Source organism: Dipodomys merriami, unplaced genomic scaffold (genome assembly GCF_024711535.1).
Source record: "Dipodomys merriami isolate MVZ:Mamm:240054 unplaced genomic scaffold, mDipMer1.0.p SCAF_17, whole genome shotgun sequence".
NCBI classification, from domain to species: Eukaryota; Metazoa; Chordata; class Mammalia; order Rodentia; family Heteromyidae; genus Dipodomys; species Dipodomys merriami.
In genome coordinates this window covers 30,659,626-30,681,094 of record NW_027203048.1, presented here as the reverse complement: position 1 = coordinate 30,681,094, position 21,469 = coordinate 30,659,626, and the positions used below count along the sequence as shown (strand labels likewise).

At 38.5% G+C, this 21,469-nt stretch overlaps 1 protein-coding gene across 6 annotated transcripts in view; it reads left to right on the top strand.

Moving 5' to 3' along the window:
• The window catches only part of Asb3 (ankyrin repeat and SOCS box containing 3), a 138,346-nt gene that overhangs the window by 72,933 nt on the left and 43,944 nt on the right, over positions 1-21,469 (top strand). For all 6 annotated transcript variants that reach the window (XR_011372527.1, XM_070025625.1, XM_070025623.1 and 3 more), the window contains 2 exons: positions 2,724-2,981; positions 12,615-12,748. Coding sequence is in view for 5 of the 6 variants with exons in the window: in XM_070025625.1 (XP_069881726.1) it covers positions 2,724-2,981; positions 12,615-12,748 (392 nt within the window). In the remaining variant the exon portion in view is untranslated. The remainder of the gene's footprint in view (positions 1-2,723; positions 2,982-12,614; positions 12,749-21,469) is intronic.

The following is a 21,469-nucleotide window of genomic DNA, read 5'->3' as shown; positions in this document are numbered from 1 at the left end:
TAACTGTGCAAAAATTACAACTTGAGAAGAAATTTTTTTTTTGTAAATGATGATTTAAAAATTATCTGTTAAAACATGGTTTTATCTTTAATGGTACAAAGAGGTTTCAATTCAACATGTCAGTTAAAAAATTTTTTTTGTTTTGCTGGTTGTGGGACTTGAACTCAGTGCCTGGGTACTGCTCAAGACTAGTGTACTACCATTTGGGGCCATGGTTCCATTTTTAGTTTTCTGGTGGTTAATTGGAGATGAGTTTCACAGACTTTTTTTGTTTTTTAATTGTGAAAATATCATACAGAGGGGTTACAATTACTTGAGCAAGGTAATGAGTGTATTTCTTATCAAGCATTGTTGCCTCCTCCTTTGCTTCCTCTTCCCATCCCTTCCCATTCCCCCCACACACACTCCCCCTGCCAAAGTTGTAAAGTTTGTTTTTCGACATAATGTCTTGTACATCTCATTGTTGTAATGGGTCCACTTGTATTTAAACAATTTGTTGTTCACAGACTTTCTTGTCCAGTGAAAGCATCCATCCCAGAAGACGGACACAGTCATGTAAAATAAAATGAGTTTATTGTCAGCAGGTGCTGACAAGGACAATTCTCTCATAGGAAAGGAAATGTTCTTTGTTTAGGGGCAGTTTTATACAGTCATGGGACTCGGGGTGGGATGTACTCTGGATGAGCAGTGTTGACCCAGCAATCCCACTTTTGGGCATTTACCTGAATGATCACAAACAAGACCATACTAAAGCTACCAGCACAACTATGTTTACCGCAGCATTATTTACCATAGCTAAGATATGGAACCAACCCAGATGCCCCTCAGTGATGAATGGATCAAGAAAATGTGGTATATATACACAATGGAATTCTGTTCCTCCATCAGAAAGAATGATATTGCCCCATTTGTTTTATTTTGTTTGGTCGTGGGGCTTGAACTCTGGGTCTGGGCGCTATCCCTCAGCTCTTCAGCTCAAGGCGAGTGCTCTACCACTTCAGCCACAATGCCACTTCCAACATTATCCCATTTGTTAGGAAATGGAAAGACTTGGAAAAAATTATATTAAGTGAAGTACGCCAGTCACAAAGAAACATAGGTCCCATGGTTTCCCTTATTTGCAATAACTAGTATATGTCTGAGACAAGCAGAAAAGGTCAGATAAGTTGATGTTAGGTGAAATGAACCCCAAGGTAAGGACTCAAATGGTTTTTTTTTCTTGCTATTGTTTCTAACATATTTATAAGATATTTTTTTGTTGCTTTGTATGTTCCTCCACCCACGGTATAACCCCTGTTTTTACTGTATTTGATGTTGGTATAATTTGGGGAGGGTAAGGGAAAAAACAAATGGTTTAAATAGGGATACAGATGGACCCACTGCAACAATGAGATGTACAAGGTTATGTTGAAAAACGAACTTTACAACTTTGGCGCGGAGGGGGTGATGGGGGGCGTGAGTTGGGAAGGGATGATAAGGGGAAACAAAGGAGGAGGCAACAATGCCTGATAAGAAATGTACTCATTACCTGGCTCATGTAATTGTAACCCCTCTGTACAGTACTTTCACAATTAAAAAAAAAAAAAAAAAGAACATAGCCTGGATTGGGTTTTCTGATTGCAAGAGTTACAGTTAGGCAGCATTCTGCTGATGCAGCTGGGGGCTAGGATAGTGTAGTTTAGGTGGAGGTGGGCAATTGTGGCAGGCCTGGCCTGATAACCTGATTTCAGGGAAAGGGCAGAGGACCTAGGATGGAGGCTGTCAAGCCACAATGGGGGAGTACATGCTAACACTCAGGATCAGCCATCCTTAGATCTCAGTTTCTGTTGGTGTGAGCCAACAGTGCCCAGCCAATGAGTCAGTTTTTAAAAAATATAACTATTGTTATTATAGGGAGTTGTACAGAGGGAGTACAATTTCATGAGTCAGGTAATGAGTACAATTCTTCTTGGACAATGTCACCCTTTCTTACCTCCAATTTACCCCTCCTGTCTCTGCCCACAAGTTGCGTAGTCATTTTTACATACTGTATATTAAATACTATGACTACATTTGTTCACTTTTTGTCTCACCATTTCTGTGCTCCTCTTTTGCCCCCCTTCTAAAAAGACAAAACCTACCAACAATAACAACAAAACAACCGTTTCTATTTCCTGGAATTCATTTTGAAAAATTGTATTTTGGATGTTCAGAGGAGTTATACCTTTGGTTTCTTCTCTAAGAGTCTGTTTGTGTGTAAAAGTTATCATAAAAGTTGTCTTTTTAAAATATATTTTTATTGTAAAAATACTGTACAGAGGGGTTACAGTTACATGAATAAAGTAATGAGTACATTTCCTATTGAGCATTGTTACCTCCTCCTTTGTTTTTCCCCTACCATCCCTTCCCTCTCCACCTCCCCTATATATATGTATATCTGTTCATATATATATGCATATATATCGTAAGTTTATCTATTTTGTGATGGGTAAGGGGAGCACAGAAATGGTGGGACAAAGAGTGAACTAATGCAGCAGTGATACTCACTAGACACTGTTGAAAATAAACTATTGTGGAGGGAGGTTTAGGGAAAAAACTGGGGGAAAATGAGGGAAGAGGTCACACTATTAAAAAAGTAGTATACTCATTACCTGACTTATATAACTGTAACCCCTCTATACATCAAATTTAAAATAGAAAAAAAAGTTGTCTAACTTCTGTTTTTTTTTTTTTTTATGATGAAGCTGTGAATTCTTTGGAATTGTGAATATTCTTTTGAAATACGGAGCCCAGCTCAATGAACTTCATTTGGCATCCTGCCTGAAGTATGAAAAGTTTTCAGTATTTCGATACTTTATAAAGAAAGGCTGCCCATTGACATCCTGGAACCATATATCTGAATTTATAAGTCATGCAGTTGAAGCACAAACAAAATATAAGGAATGGTTGCCCCATCTCCTGCTTGCTGGATTTGACCCACTAACTCTACTCTGCAGTTCCTGGTAAGAAATCCTACTATTATGGGCCCTACTTTTGAGTGTTTATGCAACCTTTAGTTTTCCCTAATGTGTTGAGATCTATGTGTTAGGAGAAGGGTGTGTACCTATGTGTATTTTGATTGCTTATGTGTGTTTAGATGCCAGTGAGTTCTTCTGAGAGACAGCTTCTTCTGCTCTCCTTGCTCTTTCTTTTTCATCGTTCTTCCTCCTCTTCTTGCTATATGCTAGGATGTCTTCAAATTTACTATGTAGCCCAGGTTGCCTTTAAGCTTGCAGTCCTACTTCAGTCTTCAAAGTGCTGGAAATATAGGCATGGTCCCTTACACCTCTCAAAATGCTTGCGACACAAGAAAAAAATGGTTGTTTATCTTTACCAAACTAGATTGAATGCTCCTGTCCTACAGCGTTTTGTCTTTTTGAAATTTGTCTCCTTAATAAATGGTTTCTGAAATATCTGAGGATACAACTTGTATAAGTATTTTCTCAAAGAGGTAGCCCTTTACAAGAGATTATACAAATGTTGAATCAGGCTTTTACTTGGGCAGGAAGAAATGACTGTTTCTGCAATCCTCCTTTGCAAAAATCATTACTCTGATCCTAACTTTGGTGGCTTATGTCTATATTCCAAGCTACTCAGTAAGCTGAGACCTAGAGAATCAAGATTTGAAGAAAGACCAGGCAGCAAAGTCCAGCAAAGTGTTGGACTGGAGGCAGGTGGCCCAGGTGGTAGAGTGCTGAACATGAGCAAGAAAGCTGAATGAGAATTGGAGACACTTAGTTCAAGCTCTGGTATTTTTAGACAAAAATAAATTGGTAGTGTCTGGAGACAGAAAAGTATAGCAGTAAGAGGACTTCCTGGCCGGGCGCTGGTGGCTCACGCCTGTAATCCTAGCTACTCAGGAGGCTGAGATCTGAGGATCGCGGTTCAAAGCCAGCCCGGGCAGGAGAGACTGTGAGACTCCTATCTCCAAGAAACCACCAGAAAACCGGAAGTGGCACTGTAGCTCAAGTGGTAGAGCGCTCGCCTTGAGCTGAAGAGCTGAGGGACAGCGCCCAGGCCCAGAGTTCAAGCCCCACGACCGACAAAAAAAAAAAAAAAAAAAAAAAAGAGGACTTCCTGGCCTGATGATCATATTAATGAGACAATAGAATAAAAATTTGTATCCAAGTAGAGGAATGTTATTTTACAGAATTTTAATAAAGCATCTCTTATTTGGCTCATGACTATGATCCTAGCTACTCAAGAGGCTGAGATTTGAGGATCAGGGTTTAAAACCAGCCCAGGCAGGATAGAGTGTGTACACACACACACATACGCACGCACGCACGCGCGCGCGCGCGCGCACACACACACACACACACACACACGCATATAATTATCCACCAGAAGGCTGAAAGTGGAGCTGGGCCTCAAATGGTAGAGGGCTAGACTTGAGCAAAAATGCTCAGGAACAATGCCCAGGCCCTGAGTTCAAGTCCAAGGACTGGCACAAAAACAAACCTACCATTCACTGAAATAAAATTTAGATAATACTAAAATTTTGTGTTTAATATTTTGCCATTAGAGTTTTTCCTCTTCAAAAAAGCCTTGTTTGGGGTTTAGGCATAAATACTGTCATTGTGATAGAATGCCCGACATACATAACTTTAAAGTTTATTTTGGTTCATGAATTCAGAGCGTTCAGTACATGTTTGCTTTGTCCCATGCTCATGAGCATTGTGGTGGAGTCGGTGACAGAGAGCCGCTCCAGAGCAGTTAGGAAGCAGAGTAGAGTAGCTCACATCCTGGCAGACAGGAAGCAGAAAAGGAATACGGGAAGAGGCCAAGACAAGACAGGGCTCTCAAGGATTGCCCCCTCGCCCTTGTGTCTTCACTGTCCCCAATTAGGCCCTTCCTCCTGTCTTTACCACTTCCCAGTAATGTCATTGTATTTTGATTTCATGAGACAGTAATCCATTCCTTAAATTGGAGCACCATAAGCACCATCCAGATATTCCTTACTAATCTCTTAGGAGTTTTTCAGTCTAATCTCAATCTTGACAAGTTTAACTATCACAGTTTATAATGCCACAAGCCACTACTATTAAGTTTAGTTTGCATTTATATGACCTTCATCTTCCACAGGTTTCTCTTTGAGTGAAGAATAGGTGTTTTATCAACAGTGTTCTAGTATCTCATTGTATGTGCTCCATTACATGAATTCAGGAATTTTCAGGAATTTTCATTAAACCTAGGCTTTATGCCTAGGACTATCCTGAAGTGATACTATCTCTTTCAGTTACATTATTTATGAGAAAAAAAACTGCTTTCTCAGTGGTTTGGGGAGTGTAGAAGTAAAAGCAGAGTTGAGTAACTTTTTCTGATCCCACCTTATTTTCATTTATAGCAGGTAGAGTTTCTAATTGTGTTTATTATGCACAGCTATCTGTCAAATGCTTGTGGTTGCTTTTTACTCTGTAAGTTTCCTATGAGTTTCCTATAAATGTTTGCAAAACTCACTTTTTTGGATAATTGAATAAAAGAAAAAAAGTTTACTGACATGTTATTGAAGCATCTGTAATTTTTTTAATTAAGTTTTTTTATTGTGAAAATACAGTACAGAGGGGTTACAGTTACATGAGCAAGGTAATGAGTATATTTCTTATCCAGCATTGTTGCCTCCTCCTCTGTTTTTCCCCTGCCATCCCCTCCCTCCCATGTCCTCAGCTACCCCACCCCCCCTCACCCCCCTGCTCTGCATGCCTAAATTGTAAAGTTCGTTTTTGGACATAGTGTCATTGTTGTAATGGGTCTACCTGTATCCCTATTTAAACAATTTGTTTTTTCCCTTCCCCTCCCCAAATTATACCAACATCAAATACAGTGAAAACAGGGGTTATACTGTGGGGGAGGGGCATAGAAAACAAAAAAAATCACATGGTACCTTATAAATATATTAGAAGCAATAGCAAGGAAGAAAAAACTACTTATGTCCCTATCTTGGGATTCATTTCTCTTAACATCATCTTATCTGACCTTTTCTGCTTGTCCCAGACAATATACTAGATATTGCAAATAAGGGAAACCATGGGACCTATGTTTCTTTGTGCCTGGCTTACTTCACTTAATATAATTTTTTCCAAGCCTTTCCATTTCCTAACAAATGGGGCAATGTCATTCTTTCTGATGGAGGCATAGAATTCCATTGTGTATATATACCACATTTTCTTGATCCATTCATCTACTGAGGGGCATGGGTTGGTTCCATATCTTAGCTATGGTAAATAATGCTGCAATAAACATAGTTGTGCTGGTAGCTTTAGTATGGTCTTGTTTGTGAACATTTGGGTAAATGCCCAAAAGTGGGATTGCTGGGTCATAGGAGAGCTCTATGTGGAGTCTTTTGAGGAAGCTCCATACTGCTTTCCAAAGTGGTTGAACAAGTTTACACTCCCACCAACAATGCAGTGGGTTCCCTTCTCTGGCCACATCCCTTCCAGCATCTGTTGTTATTAGAGTTCTTGATTATAGCCATTCTAACTGGGTGAGGTGGTATCTCAATGTTGTTTTGATTTGCATTTCTTTTATGGCTAGGGAGGTTGAGCATTTCTTCATGTGTCTATTGGCCATTCTTATTTCCTCTTCAGAGAAGTTTCTCTTTAAGTCTTTTAGTCCACTTATTTATTGGGCAGTTGTTTCTTTGAGGATTTGTTGTTGGGGGATTTAATTTTTTGAGTTCCAAGTATATTTTAGATAGCATCTGTAATTTTTAAAAGTTATTTGTTAGGTTTTGAAAAATTAAAAATTAGAGTTACATTTTACAATTGCTAACTGCTGGTTTTGCTTTTGTAAACTTGCTGGCCCTAGCACTAACCCCCCCTCCCTTCTGGAAATAAGTAATGGAGTAAAAAGTCTCTCAGAGCCCAGATGCCGTCCCCTGGGACAAGGTTTGTGGTCATAGATAAAGAACAAACAGGTATGTTTTTCTGGTTCCTGTTTGAAAATTCCCTAAGTGGCCAAATGGAACCCAAGATAGGGACCCAAGATAGGGACCCAAGATAAGGACCACCTGACAAGTCCAGCAAACTAGGCCAAATGTTAATCAATCACAAGCCTGTAATTTTGTAAACTACCTGACCCTTATCTCCCAGAGTGACTATCTCCATTTGAGCATCCGCGCCAATTGTTTTATTACAAAGAGTGTTATAAAAAATGATTGCTAGAGTGTATAGTGACCTCTAATTACCAGACGCCTTGTGTTATGTGTAAATCTTGGGGTTTCTGCCTTTAAAAATGCCTGTAACCGCTGCTCGGGGCTTCCTGTCTGCCCTGGACAGAGAGCCTGTTTGCGCAAAAGCCAAATAAACTCCTCTTGCTTATTGCATCTCCCGGCCTGGAGTCTGAGTTTTCTGGGGCGCCCCCTCCCGTTGACGAAAGTATCCCAGAAGTCTGGGGTCTTTCAGTTTGTTTTAACAAGCCATGTCCCATGTATACATATCCATACATACTATTGAGATACAAAGCACTTGCTAATGAATGTTATATCTAGTAATTAATAGAGTCATTTCAAGATTGGGTCCGAGGTCTTGTTAGGTAGCTGTAGCAGGCCCTCACTACTCTAGGATTCTCTCTTGAACTATGCTATAACTTTAACCTAACATGGGTGGCTGTGGACAGCCCTGATATTCTCTTCTCCTTTACCACATGGTGACTTCTCAGCCACACTTCCTGTGTTCCTCTACTGAAACTGTTAACTAACACCATTTGACTTATACTTTTAACCTTTACATTTAACCTTTTTTGTTTCTTTAATCAAAATAGAATATTGCCTGACATCTAGTAGGCACTATTTTTCATTCTTTACTTATATTAGGTCATGTACTATATTAACCCATTTATCATTGCTATTACTTTACAGAGGAGAAAATTGTGTCGTAGTGTTCAATGTACTGGCCCAAGCCTACATGACAAGTTAGCGCTAGAACTTAGATTTATTTGAACCCAGGCTGTCTTGTACTATGGCTCATGTCTTTGTTCTCAATTACTATTGCTGTGCTGCTTGTATATCATTTAATTTCAAGTACTTCAATCCCTTGCCAAACCTGGGTGGTCTATACCAAGTTTTCTGATTCCTCCTCCTCCTAAATTAGGGGGGGAAAGCACAGGAAAAAGCATTAAACATTGCATTTTTTTCTTTCTTCTTTAGTCATCTAAGTATACTGTTGGTATGGAGAATGAATTATTTAGCTTTATATTATTTCATTTTATTCTATTTTGTTGGTCGTGGGGCTTGAACTTAGGGCCTAGGCGCCATCCCTGAACTTTGATGGGTTGTGCTTTACCACTTTGAGCCATAGCTCCAGTTCTGGTTTTCTTATTGGAGATCAGAGTCTCACAGACTTTTCCGCTCACGCTGACTTTGAACTGTGATCCTCAGATCTCAGCCTCCTGAATAACTAGGATTATAGATGTGAGCCATCAGCACTTAGCTTTAGCATTTTGTTTTCTTTCTTTTTTTTTTTTTTCTCTTTTCTTTTGCTTTTTGCTGCCAGTACTTGGATTGAAACTAAGGATCTGGACACTGTCCTTTAGCTTTTCCACTCAAGGTTGGTACTTTACTTGTCATAGCTCTACTTCCAGCTTTTTTGGTGGTTAATTGGAGATAAGAGTCTCATGGACTTTACTGACCAGTCTAGCTTCAAACTTTGATCGTCAGATCTCAGCCTCCGGCATAGATAGGATAATAGGTGTGAGTCACCAGTGCCTGGTCTTTAGCTTTATTCTTTTAGAAGATATTGTAAAATATACTATCCTTTCATTAATTCAGATTTAGCCTCCCTCCCCAGGTGTGACTGGTGAGAATTTTTATTGTTGTAAGCTGCTGGACTGGTGAGAATTTTTATTGTTGTAAGCTGCTGGGTATGTTTTGTATTTGTTGGATATGTTAGGAAAGAGTTAAGAACCAGTAAACTATCTAGTTATTTTGAAGTAAGTTGTAAAATTTTTCAGCACTTTGAATTGAGAATGCCAATTGCATATATTTTGCTACCAAGTAGTAACTTGGGTCACTTAATATTCATTAAAACATATAAAAAAATAAAACATACAATGGCAAACTTCATTTTAGAAATGAAAATACTTAACATGGTCAAATTTTGTTCCCTAAGCTCATATTTGACGGATAAAGTCAGTGTTTATACTGGGTATGATAAATGCTTTGCTTTCTTTGATCATATTTAAATTCAAAGACCTATTATAGGACAAAGTTTTCCCATAAAAATTCCAATATGTTAAAGTGGATTTGGGTTGTTTCTTGTTTATATCACATGTAAGTCTATTGCTTAATCTTTGTCATGTAAATTATAAATGTCTTTCCTAAGTATTGCTTGTCTTAAAACAGTCTTAAAAATATATCTAGTTGAATAATTGCCTGTCACAATATAATCTACAAAGCTGAAATGTTTTCAACTTTAAATGTAGGATTAAGTCTCCTCCTCCCCTGAAATGTAATGTGAGAATAATAGAAAGGAAATGTCATCTGTGCATTTTGTTGATTAACTGTCACTGGTTTGTGATTGTACAACTGCTTTATACAGTGTAATGGTCAATGTAGTACAATAACAATACATTTTTAGTGGCATTATCAGTGTTGGTAAAGTAAGCTCGCCATTATGTTAACTAAAGCTGTACAAACAGATCCACCTCTTTTGTGTATTCTGCTAGCTGCATAAAAATGATTTTGTGTTGGGTTAGAGTAAGTCCTGAAGCACATGAAGAAGGAAAATGAGGCCATTTAAAAAAAAGAATTAAGGAACCAGAACCAAGTGACCTTCAATATGCTACTACTGGAGGAACATTAAGGACATGGTTTGCCTTTGAATGTATTTTATCATTTCACTTATTCTTCATATTTTCGGATAAGTTTTGATTTTACTAAGAACTGCGGAGTAAAATGTTTTCCCAAGGTTTATGGGCTACATTTTAAGTTCTTGCATGTGTTTACATTTCAGAAAATCGAGAATTTGGGGAGTGATCGTCAAACTTTATGATCAGTCATTTCAAGGATATTTTGACTCTGAATTACCAAAAATGAGTTGTGTTTGTGATAACAACTTTAGAACACTATTTAGCCTCCCTTCCTTTCCCTTCCCCTCTTCAGTTGTTGGTTAGTAATGTTTCCTCCTACTCCCCAAGAGACCTTGTTTTTATGCTAATTACCAGAGGTCCCAAACATTTTACTTTTCTTCTAACAACATGATGATAGAGTTATCTGACTGAGTCAAGCTTTGAATTTCATTTGAGAACTGTTCATTTGAAAACTATTCTGAAAAATATAATACTGATTATTTTCAACCAGTTCTAGCAATACCAAATATTTGTGTAGCATTTTACATTTTAAAGGCATGTTTATTGGGCTGGGGATGTGGTTTAGTGGTAGAGTACTTGCCTAGCATGCATGTAGCCCTGGGTTCAATTCCTTGTACCACATAAAGAGAAAAGGCAGAAGTGGTGCTGTGGTTAATAAGGTAGAGTGCTGGCCTTGAGCAAAAAGAAACTCACTGTCTCTGAGTCCAGGCCCCAGGATTGGAGGGGGAGGGAGGAAGTACGTTTACTATATTATTACGTATTATTTTTAATAGTCTGCTGAAATAGGCAAGTCAGTTATTCTCACTTTAGAAACCAAGAGCAAAGACTTTTTAAAAAAATTTATTTTTTAAGGTTCTTTATTATTATCATGTTTTTGCTTATATGGTACTGAGGAATCAAACCCAGGGCTTTGTGCGTGTTAGTCAAGTATTCTACCACTAAGCCACATTCCCAGCCCCAGACTTAGAGAACTTAGATATGCTTGTAAGTAGTAAAAGTAGTGTTAGAAATCAGGACTGTGCTTAAATCAGTATTCTGCCCATTAAGTTAAAATAAATTTAGAAAAGCTTCTGTTGGTAGGGAAATTCACATTTTTTTTTAAATTGTTAAAATACTGTACAGAAGGGTTACAATTACATGGGCAAGATAGTGAGTACATTTCTTATCGAGCATTGTAGCCTCCTCCTTTGTTTCCCCTTCCCATCCTCCCCCGCCCCCCGCCCAATCCTCCGGGGGGGGGGTCCCCCCACCAAAGTTGTAAAGTTCATTTTCTTTAAGTTTATGTAGTTTTTTTTATTTTTTTATTGTGAAAATACTGTACAGAGGGGTTACAATTACATGGGCAAGATAATGAGTACATTTCTTATCAAGCACTGTAGCCTCCTCCCTTGTTTCCCCTTCCCATCCCTTCCCTTCCTCCCCGCCCCCGCCCCCCAATCCTCCCCCACCACCAGTTGTAAAGTTCGTTTTTGACATTGTACATCTCATTGTTGCAATGGGTCCATCTGTATCCCTATTTAAACAATTTGTTTTTCCCCTTTCCCGCCACAAATTATACCAACATGAAATACAGTGAAAGCAGGGGTTATACTGTGGGGGAGGGACATGCAAAGCAACAAAGAAATAATCTTATAAATGTGTTAGAAACAATCACATGAAAGAAAAAAAAAACATTTGAATACATATCTTAGGGTTCAATTGGGAAATTCACATTATTTTGAAAGAGCAGAGGACAAACTGTAGGGGACCTCTACTTTCAGTCCTTGAAGGACAAATATGTACTTTTTTGGGGGGCGGTCCTGTTGTAGGGCCTTAATTCTGGGCCTGGGCACTGTCCCTCAGCTCTTCAGCTCAAGGCTAGCGTTCTACCACTTGAGCCACAGTGCCTCTTCTGGCTTTTTTTCGTTTTGCTTATGTGGTGCTGAGGAATCGAACCCAGGGCCTCATGCATGTAAGGCATGTAAGCGCTCTACCACTGAGCCACCTTCCCAGCCCCACAAATATGTACGTGTGTGTGTGTGTGTGTGTGTGTGTGTGTGTGTGTGTGTGTGTGTGTGTGTGTGTGTGTGTGTGTGTGTGTGTGTGTGTGTGTGTGTGTGTGTGTGTGTGTGTGTGTGTGTGTGTGTGTGTGTGTGTGTGTGCTAGTCCTGGGGTTTGAACTCAAGCCTGTACTTTTTTCCTCAAGGATGGCACCTGGGGTTTGAACTCAAGCCTGTACTTTTTTCCTCAAGGATGGCACTCTTCCACTTGAGCCACAGCTCCGCTTCAGACTTTTTGGTTGTTAATTGGAGGTGAGAGTCTCATGGACTTTCCTGTTTGGGCTGGCTTCAAACTGTGATTCTCAGATATCTGCCTTCTGAGTAGCTAGGATTACATGCTTTTAACATTTTTAAGGGCTGAATCTACAAAGAGGAGAACAGCTGAACATTCCTGGGAGTTAGGCAGATAGACACTATTTCTCAGGTATATTTGGGCTTTGTCTTTTCAGGATTATCAAATTATGTGAATGTATGGGTGACCCAAACAACTTTTGGCAGGGTAGTTCGATTTGGAGGAGATAGCAAGTCTATTCACGACATTGGTGCCTTCTCCAGTGGGCAGGGAAAGCCTTATTCTTCTGGTTTTCTAGTGACTTTCTGTGTCTATGATGCTTGCTTTTAGTTCCACGAATGTTTCTGGAGCCCGTTTTTAAGTTGTTGTAAGAATAGGTTTATGGTAATTTGTTTCTAGCATTAAACACAGTTATTTTTTTTTTTGTCTGATGGTATGTTAACATGTTATTATTGTAGGATTGACTCAGTCACTGATGACACCCTTATCTTCACTTTGGAATTTACTAATTGGAAGAGACTTCCTCCAACTATTGAGAAGATCCTATCTGATCGGATCTCAAACTCTTCTTTGGTGCTACAGCAACATGTCGGTAAGAAAGAACTTTTAAACACTTGTCCCTCTTCTGTTTCTCTATGCTATAATTTTAAGCGAAAGATTTGTTGGAGAATACATAGTAAATTAGACCTAATTTGGATTTATTACATGGGAAATATTTGGTGGGTAGTAATTTTCTATACTAAAAATCATACTTGATCTTGTAAATTTAGCTCAGAGATCATATAAGAGATCTCATACAGAAAACAGTTGTTTAATGTTTCTTTTAATGATATACTTTAATGAACATTATATAAATAAAAGTGGACCCTAAAAATCTGCTTGGGAAATATTTAGTTTGTGATTAGAAGAATGTCAAACTTAATTATACTTTCTGGAATGAGTGAATTTATATTTTCTCTATAATGTTTAATCCTCTACTTATACCTGTTAGTGATTATATGACAGTCTGTTGGTATAACTATGAAGGTGGATGAACATTCTGTGAACTGATTTTTGTGTGTGTGTCTGGAATTGGGGCTTGACCTCTGGGCCAGGTGCTGTCCCTGAGCTCTTTTGCATGAGACGAGTGTTCTTCTGCTTGAGCCACAGCTCTACTTCCAGCTCTTTTGGTAGTTAATCAGAGATGAGTCTCACAGGCTTTTCTAGCCACAGCTGGCTTTGAACAATGACGATCAGATCACAGCTAAGTAGTGAGAATTACAAGTGTGAGCTTCTGGTGACCAGCCTGATTGATATTTTAAAGGACTATTTACCTTCACTTGTTAAAATACTTTTAAACTGTTAAGAAAAATTAAAGAACATATAGGGGAAGATATTGCATAAGAAAAACTAGTTTAACTAAACATAACATATGCAAAGCATTCTTGTTCACTTACCACTAACTCTGAAGTTTTATTTTACTTTGACTACATTTTGTCAACCAGATTGTCTTAAGTTAGGAAAATTACTTTTTCACTGCTGTTTTAACTCTTCGTGAAGCATTTTGAATAGAGTTTTAGCAAGTGAATTTTGAAGAAATATGTCTGCTAACTTCTTGGAAAATTACATTTAAAAAATGTTTCTCAATCCCAAACAGATATTTAGGAAAATATGTCTTGAATTGAGGGGTAGTCCCACAGTTACTAGTTTCTCATTGAAGAAAAAAAGTATTCACTTTAGAGTCTCTGAGCCTTTTTTTAATTGTATAGTTGGGTAATTCACTTGCATGTAATTCTTAATTCTGAGAATTGCTCCTGCTTTTTACCATTTATGTATCTGCAGCCAAAGAGAACAGATAATATTCACAACAGTTAGGATATGGGACAGTGAGTTCGGGAACAAAGGCTCAAAGATGGTATGAATGCCAAATGGGAAAATTATTGCAGCATATCAATTAGTAAAGATATGCAAGCATTTACTCTGAAGACCTTAACATATGTCAGGTTTGTCCAGATGAAGGTAAAAACTGTACATGAGTGTATTACCCTGCAGTAGACTAAATCCATCAAGGGCTTCTTGTTTAATTAGGCACTAGGTAGAACTTGTGTAGGGTAATCATCATCTCTTAAGAGGATTTTAAGTTGGCTGAAGATTTACAAAAGCCTTTCTCAGAGGTATTAATGTAGCTAATGCTTTTCTGATGTATTTCTCAAGCCAAGTCCTCTTTTCTTGGTTCTACTTGCATATCTACAACTACCATTTGGACATCTCCACTTGGTATTTAACATTATGGCATATCCAAATTGAATGTGTCATTTTTCCTAGAAATCCTTCTGTTCTTTCTGTTTCTAATAAGATGGTTTGGGACTGTTATTTATCAAGAGAGTGGGTTAAACCTGGCAGCTGTTTATTATTTATTTCAGTTATAAAAGTAGTGTTCGAGGGGGTGGATATTGGGGTTGTTTTTTTGTCTCTAAGGACATTTGGCAATGACTGCGAACAGATTTTGATTGTCATAACTCATGGGATGCTATTGCCACTTAGGGATATAGTTAGACATCCTACAGTGCACAGAAGAGTTTCTCATGACAAAGAGTAACCCAGCAGTAAATGTCAAGTGCTGAAGCTGAGAAATCATGGTCCATGGTGACATTTCTGTTACCCAGAAGAAGCCTCTGCCCAAATCCCCAAGGCTGAGACTGTTCCTTGAGACACATTCTCTATGTATCACAGGGCATCCTTGACTCTTACCCTCCTGCCTCAGCCTCCTGAGTGCTAGGATTACCAGTGTGTAACATGATTCCTGGCTTAGAAAAATGCTTTTTAGCTCTATCTTAGGCATGCTTTTTAATTTTATTAAAAACTACTTAGGAAAAGCTTTCATCCTTCCTACTACTTAAATTGGTTTCATAGGAATGCTTTTCTGCAGATAGTAGGAGCAAGGATAATGCTGAAATTTTAGTAAATCTGGGAAGAAGCGATCTCTTGCTGAGTTTCAAATTGAGTTGAGATCTTTTTCAGGGCTCTCACTTTATCCTTTTTCTCCTTAGTTTTCATGACACTCATTTCTGCATGTTGGTCATCTGGATTCCCATCTTTCCCTAGGTTTTGAGCTGTGCAATCTCTCGAACACAAAGCTTTCTTTTGGTTGAGTTTTTTTTTTTTTCCCCCGGGGGGTGGGGGAGGCAGTAAAGGAACACTGAACCACACTTGCCTTTTGTTTTACTTTCTGAAATAACTTAATCACAATATTAACAATTACTTCTTGTCAAGGTATTAACATTTTTTGAAAGAGGAAAATTGTATACACATATGAAAACATGACAATGAAACTCATTACTTTATAAACATATACTAATGAAAAATAAGCTAATATGTAGCTCAGTGTTAAGAATGCATGCTTAGCATGTGCAAGGACCTGGGTTAGATTTCTCTAGAATTATAAGAAAAAATGCAAATTTTTAAAAGAAGACCTCTTGTACCTTGTCCACAGTAAGCCCTAGATAATGGTCAGTTTCCTAGCCCCATTAGTTTGCCAGCAGTATCTATCCCTAGGGAGTGATTTACTGCATCTTTTAAAGCCCTTGCTAAGCCTGGTGATGCCTTGTAATTGGTCAAAAATTTCTTCTTTTCACCTTTTCTGCCCTTGGGAAGTAGTAACTTGCTGTGATAAGTTTGTGAAAAAAAATGACAATCTACCTTTTCTGCTTATCTTTTACACTGAGTCAGATTGGCCTTTAAAACGTTTCTTGCAGCTGATCATGGTGGCATATGCTTGTGATCTTAGCTACTGTAGAGACAGAGGCAGTTTGAGAAAGTGAGACCTTATCTTAACAAAATGGCTCCTGTGTATGACACCATCTACTCAGAAGGCAGAAATAGAAGGGTCATAGTTTGTGGTGAGCTCAGGGAAAAAGTGAGACCCCATTTTCACAAATAAGTGCAGTGTTGGCATATGCCATGATTTCAGCTATATAGAAGGACAGATATGAGGATCACAGTATAGAATGGCCCAGGCAAAATTGTGAGACTCTATCTGAAAAAATTAACTGAATCCAAACAGGTATAAGGACATGACTTAGGTAGTAGAGTACTTGCCTAGCCAGCATGAAGGCCCCAAGTTCAAACCCCAGCACTGACTCTACACCCTGCCCACCCAACCCTCCCCCCCAAAAAAAGAAAAAAAAAACCCAAACAACAAAGAAAGGTTTGGAGGATTCATTGAAATGGCAGAACATACTTACCTAGTAATCATGATACCAGTTAATCTCCAGTACTTAAAAAAACAAAAGCTTTCTGTTTCAGAAAGGTAATTCATATTGTGTGAAATTTTAGTTTAAGTAATGACCTTTTTGCATGCATATTTTATGCATACTTCTTAGAAGCATCAATCCAACAATGTAACAGTAGACTTAGAAAATTCAGCTGGCTACCAATTCAGGAAGCTAAGTTAGGAGGGTCACCTGAGCCCAAAAGTTCAAGAGCAGCCTGAGAAACACAGTGCATGTTAAAACCTTCTGCCAATTTCTGGTCACTGACCAGGATCAAATCTAAGAAATACTAAAAGTACTTAACTTTAGTTTATCCTGAATCTTTAATGGTCAGATATATACTGTTCTGCCCACATGCAATGAATGGGCTGAATTCTGTAAAGAATCCTAAAAGCACACCAGGAAACTCTTTGGATCTTTTATGCCAGTGTATTTCTGCTTTATTCTAACAAAGATTTGCAAAATTTATGTATACAAATATATAACAAAACAGTAAAACAGAAGTTAAAAGCGGCAGCATGGTAGAGATAGATATAAATGGAATCAGAAAAAAGGTAGCCATGGTAACTTGATACTTGTCCATGGTGCTGTTGCAGCTTCCTAGGCAATGTCTTGGTAGTCATGGTTTCTTGGGACTTTGTCTTACTATTCTTTTAGTATGTTTATTTGCTGTTATGCTGTCAAAGCAGAATTTAATCAAAGTAGTTCCTAATGAATCAGCACACGTAGCTTTGGCGCACAGGTCTCTGTTCCTATAACTTTCCCAAGGGCTAGATTTGAGAATACTTGGAGAATGACCTGTTCAACCTTTGAGCAGTTCGCTATAAATATTGTTTCTCTCCACCCAATTTGAAATAGTAGTAGATAGTACAGAATTTTAAGTTATATTCATATCATACAACTGAAGTGTCAGAGTGCAGCTGTTTGGGGTTGCACATTAATTGGAGACTGATCATTAAGAGAAGAAATAGGTGATCTTAAAAGCATATGCAAAAGAAAAGTGGAAAATAAAGGTTGATTCATGATAAGGTAAATTTTCTGTTGTAAAACCCAAGGAATGTTATAAGGCTTCCTTCCAATCTGGTAGGCAAACCACAGTTTGGATTTCCTCTTCTTAGAACAAAGAACTTTGCTTTTTAGCCTTGATTGTCATGTGGGATAATTGGTGAAAACATAAAGCCCTGGTGTGAGTACTCTGTGTTCTCACTTCCTTTGCTGAGGAAATCTGAAAGCCGTATTTGGAATGGCAGTGATGTAAGATAGACCTAACCCAGAACACTCAGGATAATCACTTGGCCTGTAGAATATTTTGCATGTTGAACCAGAAATAAATCTTTGTTCTATTATAATACTTTTTTGTTTTCTTTTTTCTTTTTTATTATTATTATTTTTTTGGGTCCGGTTGTGGGGCCTGAACTCTGGGCCTGGGCTCTGTCCCTCAGCTCTTCAGCTCAAGGCTAGCACTCTACCACTTGAGCCACAGCGCCACTTCCGGCTTTTTTCTTTTTGCTTATGTGGTGCTAAGGAATAGAACCCAGGGCCTCATGCATGCAAGGCAAGCAAGCACTCTACCACTGAGCCACCTTCCCAGCCCCTTGTTTTATTTTTTAAAAAGTATTTTTGTTTAGGATTTGTTAGCATAATCTGACCTATAACCAAGCTAATCCATAACCAGATACTATTCCAAATCATTGTCCAAGGAAAGGTCATAAACAGCTATAAGCAATGGAGTAGCTTGGCAATAAATATTCATAAGTATTCTATGGTGTGTGTGATAGGTATAGTAGCTCAACCAAAGTCCCTTCACCCTTTTAAACTTTGATCTACTAAGTGTTAATTTTAGTTTCTAAATAAAATGTCCAATACATTAAATGGTGTCTAAGTTCAATGGGGAGTGTGTCAATAGAGGAACTTCTTGAAAACAGGATTGTATGTGGGGCCTACCCTTGAGCACCATTCCCATAGCACGAATAAAGCTTAAATACCAATGGGACTAAGCCCTTTATGCATAGTGGTTTTTAACTCTAAAGCATTTCCTCTAGATGCTATTCATCTAGATGAGGCATTCTTACTAAGAATCCAATCATTGAGTGCTTTTCATCTTCAGAAAACGGACACATGATCTTCCATTTGTCATGTGGGAAATTTTCAATCTTTTTTTTTTTTTTTTTTTGGGTCCGATCGTGAGGCCTGAACTCTGGGCCTGGGCGCTGTCCCTCAGCTCTTCAGCTCAAAGCAAGCACTCTACCATTTGAGCCACAGTGCCACTTCCGGCTTTCTTTTTTCGGCTTACGTGGTGCTGAGGAATCGAACCCAGGGCCTCATGCATGCAAGGCAAGTGCTCTTCCACTGAGCCACCTTCCCAGCCTGAAAATTTCAATCTTTTAGACATCAGCTTAGGTGGTGTGTGTGTGTGTGTGTGTGTGTGTGTGTGTGTGTGTGTGTGTGTGTTGGTACCAGGGCTTGAACTCAAGTCTAATACCCTTGAAAGGCTTTCTTATTCATGGCTGGTGCTCTACCATTGAACTACACCCCCAGTTCAGCTTTTTTGCTGGTGTCCAGGATAGCTTCTAACCACAATTTTTAGATCTCAGCCTCCTTAGGTAATTAGGATTACAGGTGTGAAACAGTGGTGCCCAGTATTTTTATTTTCCTCCAATTTTCTTTAAATGAGAACTGTATAGTTAACTTAAAACTTTAATAAGTGTGTGTGCACACTTAGAGTTTTAGCTTCTAGCAGGCTCTTAACAATCCAGGCTTTTTGTTTCTGTTTTTGCTGGGAAATTTTTAGTAAACTAGGCATTAATTGGTCACATCAACATTTTTGCTTTTAAAATGGTTTAAAGTTATTAGCAATCTGTTGGTAAGCTAAAAGAAGAGAGATTGTTACCTTAGCGCTATTAAAGCAGAGGATGTTTTGCATGTTTTAAGTAACAGGTCACCAAGGTTGTTGTACTTTTTAAAAATCTATCTTCAGAATTGGTATGTTTGCAGACAGACTCCCTGGGACAGCTGTGTCCTAATTAAAACCCAAAGAATTATTTCCTGAATCTCAAATACCCATTTTAAGTGTGGTGGAGGCAAAAAGTAGTTACCTATAGTAGAGGTTATAGTGTTCTCTCTGAGAATTCAAATGAATAAAAAGTTACCTAGATTTATACTACCATCAAGACTTTCAAGTCTGTAAAGTACTTCATTTATAAACTTTAAAAATTAGAGTTAATGCAACCATTTAACAGATATTCCCCATAGGTGATCAGTTCATTCATTCATTGCTGCTTAGATGGGATTCTAGTAAACTACTAGTGTTTTTATTCTGAGTTTCCCAAAACATGAATCATATAAACTGTATGTGAACTATATAAAATAAAAAATTTAAAATCATAAAAGTGTGATTATCAATTCTCCATTAACACACACACACACACACACACACGCACTCATGCATGCACGCACGCACGCACGCATACCAAGAAACTAATTTGTTAAGTCTAGCTTTTCTTTCCTTCCTTCCTTCCTTCCTTCCTTCCTTCCTTCCTTCCTTCCTTCCTTCCTTCCTTCCTTCCTTCCTTCCTTTCTTTCTTCCTTCCTTCCTTCCTTCCTCTCTCTCTTTCTCTCTTTCTTTCTTTCCTTTTTTTTTTTTTGGGTCTGGTCGTGGGGGTGAACTCTGGGCCTGGGCGCTGTCCCTCAGCTCTTCAGCTCAAGGCTAGCGCTCTACCACTTGAGCCACAGCGCCACTTCCGGCTTTTTTCTTTTTGCTAATGTGGTGCTGAGGAATCGAACCCAGGGCCTCATGCATGCAAGGCAAGCGCTCTACCACTGAACCACTTTCCCAGGCCCCCCCCCCCCCCCGCCCTGCTTTCCTTCTTTTTTTTTTTGTGGTGGGTAGGCAAGGGGCTGGTCTTGGGCCTTGAACTTTGGGCCTGAGCACTGTCCCTAAGCTCCTTTTGGTCAAGGCTAGCACTGTACCACCAAGCTACAACACTACTTCTGGCTTTTTCTGTGATTAACTGGACGTAAGAGTTTCATGCACATTCTTGTTCAAGCTGGCTTTGAACCATGATCCTTACATCTCGGCCTCCTAAATAGAAGCTGGCTTTTTTTTTTTAATTTTAATTTTAATTTTTTGTGAACATACTGTAAAGAGGGGTTACAATTACATGGGCAAGATAATGTATACATTTCTTATCAAGCATTGCAGCCTCCTCCTTTGTTAACCCTTCACATTCCTTCCCAGCATCCCCCCCCACCCAATTCTCCCCCCCCCCCATCAACGTTGTAAAGTTCGTTTTTGACATGACAATTTATACTTCTCATTGTTGCAACAGGTCCACTTGTATCCTTAAACGACTTGTTTTTCCCCATCTCCTCCACAAATTATACCAATATCAAATATAGTGAAAGCAGGGGTTATACTGTGGAGGAGGGACATACAAAGCAACAAAGAAATAATCTTATAAATGCGTTAGAAACAAATGCATGAAAGAAAAAAACATTTAAATACATATCTAAGGGTTCATTATCCTAACATCACATTATCTGACCTTTTCTGCTTGACTCATACATATACTAGATATTGCAAATAAGGGAAACCATGGGACCTATGTTTCTTTGGGCTTGGCTTACTTCACTTAATATAATTTTTAGAAGCTGGCTTTTAAATTTAGTAATAAATATAAACTATAGAGCCTTAACTAGGTTCTGTTCTAAGTTGAGAGTCATGAAAAGCTGCTGTCTCCAGCTTCTTAGAGGACTGAACAAGACTAGAAGGAAAGATTTCTCTTTATAAGTGCATGAATAAAAGTGAAAGAATTGAAGGTGACGAATACAATGAGTTTGTTTGTTTTTTTTTTAACAACTTGGGGGGTAGGGAAACTGGCCTTCCTATCCATAGAATGTAAAATTTTTTAGTTTGCGTTTTATGAGGTAAGAATCTCTATCCTGGAACTCACTATTTGCCTTCCCATGCCCAGCCTGAATATTACTATTTCTTTATATGCAGCTAGTTGACTTTTACAAAAGAATCAAATGGTTAATTTTTTAACATAATTTTATTATTATTA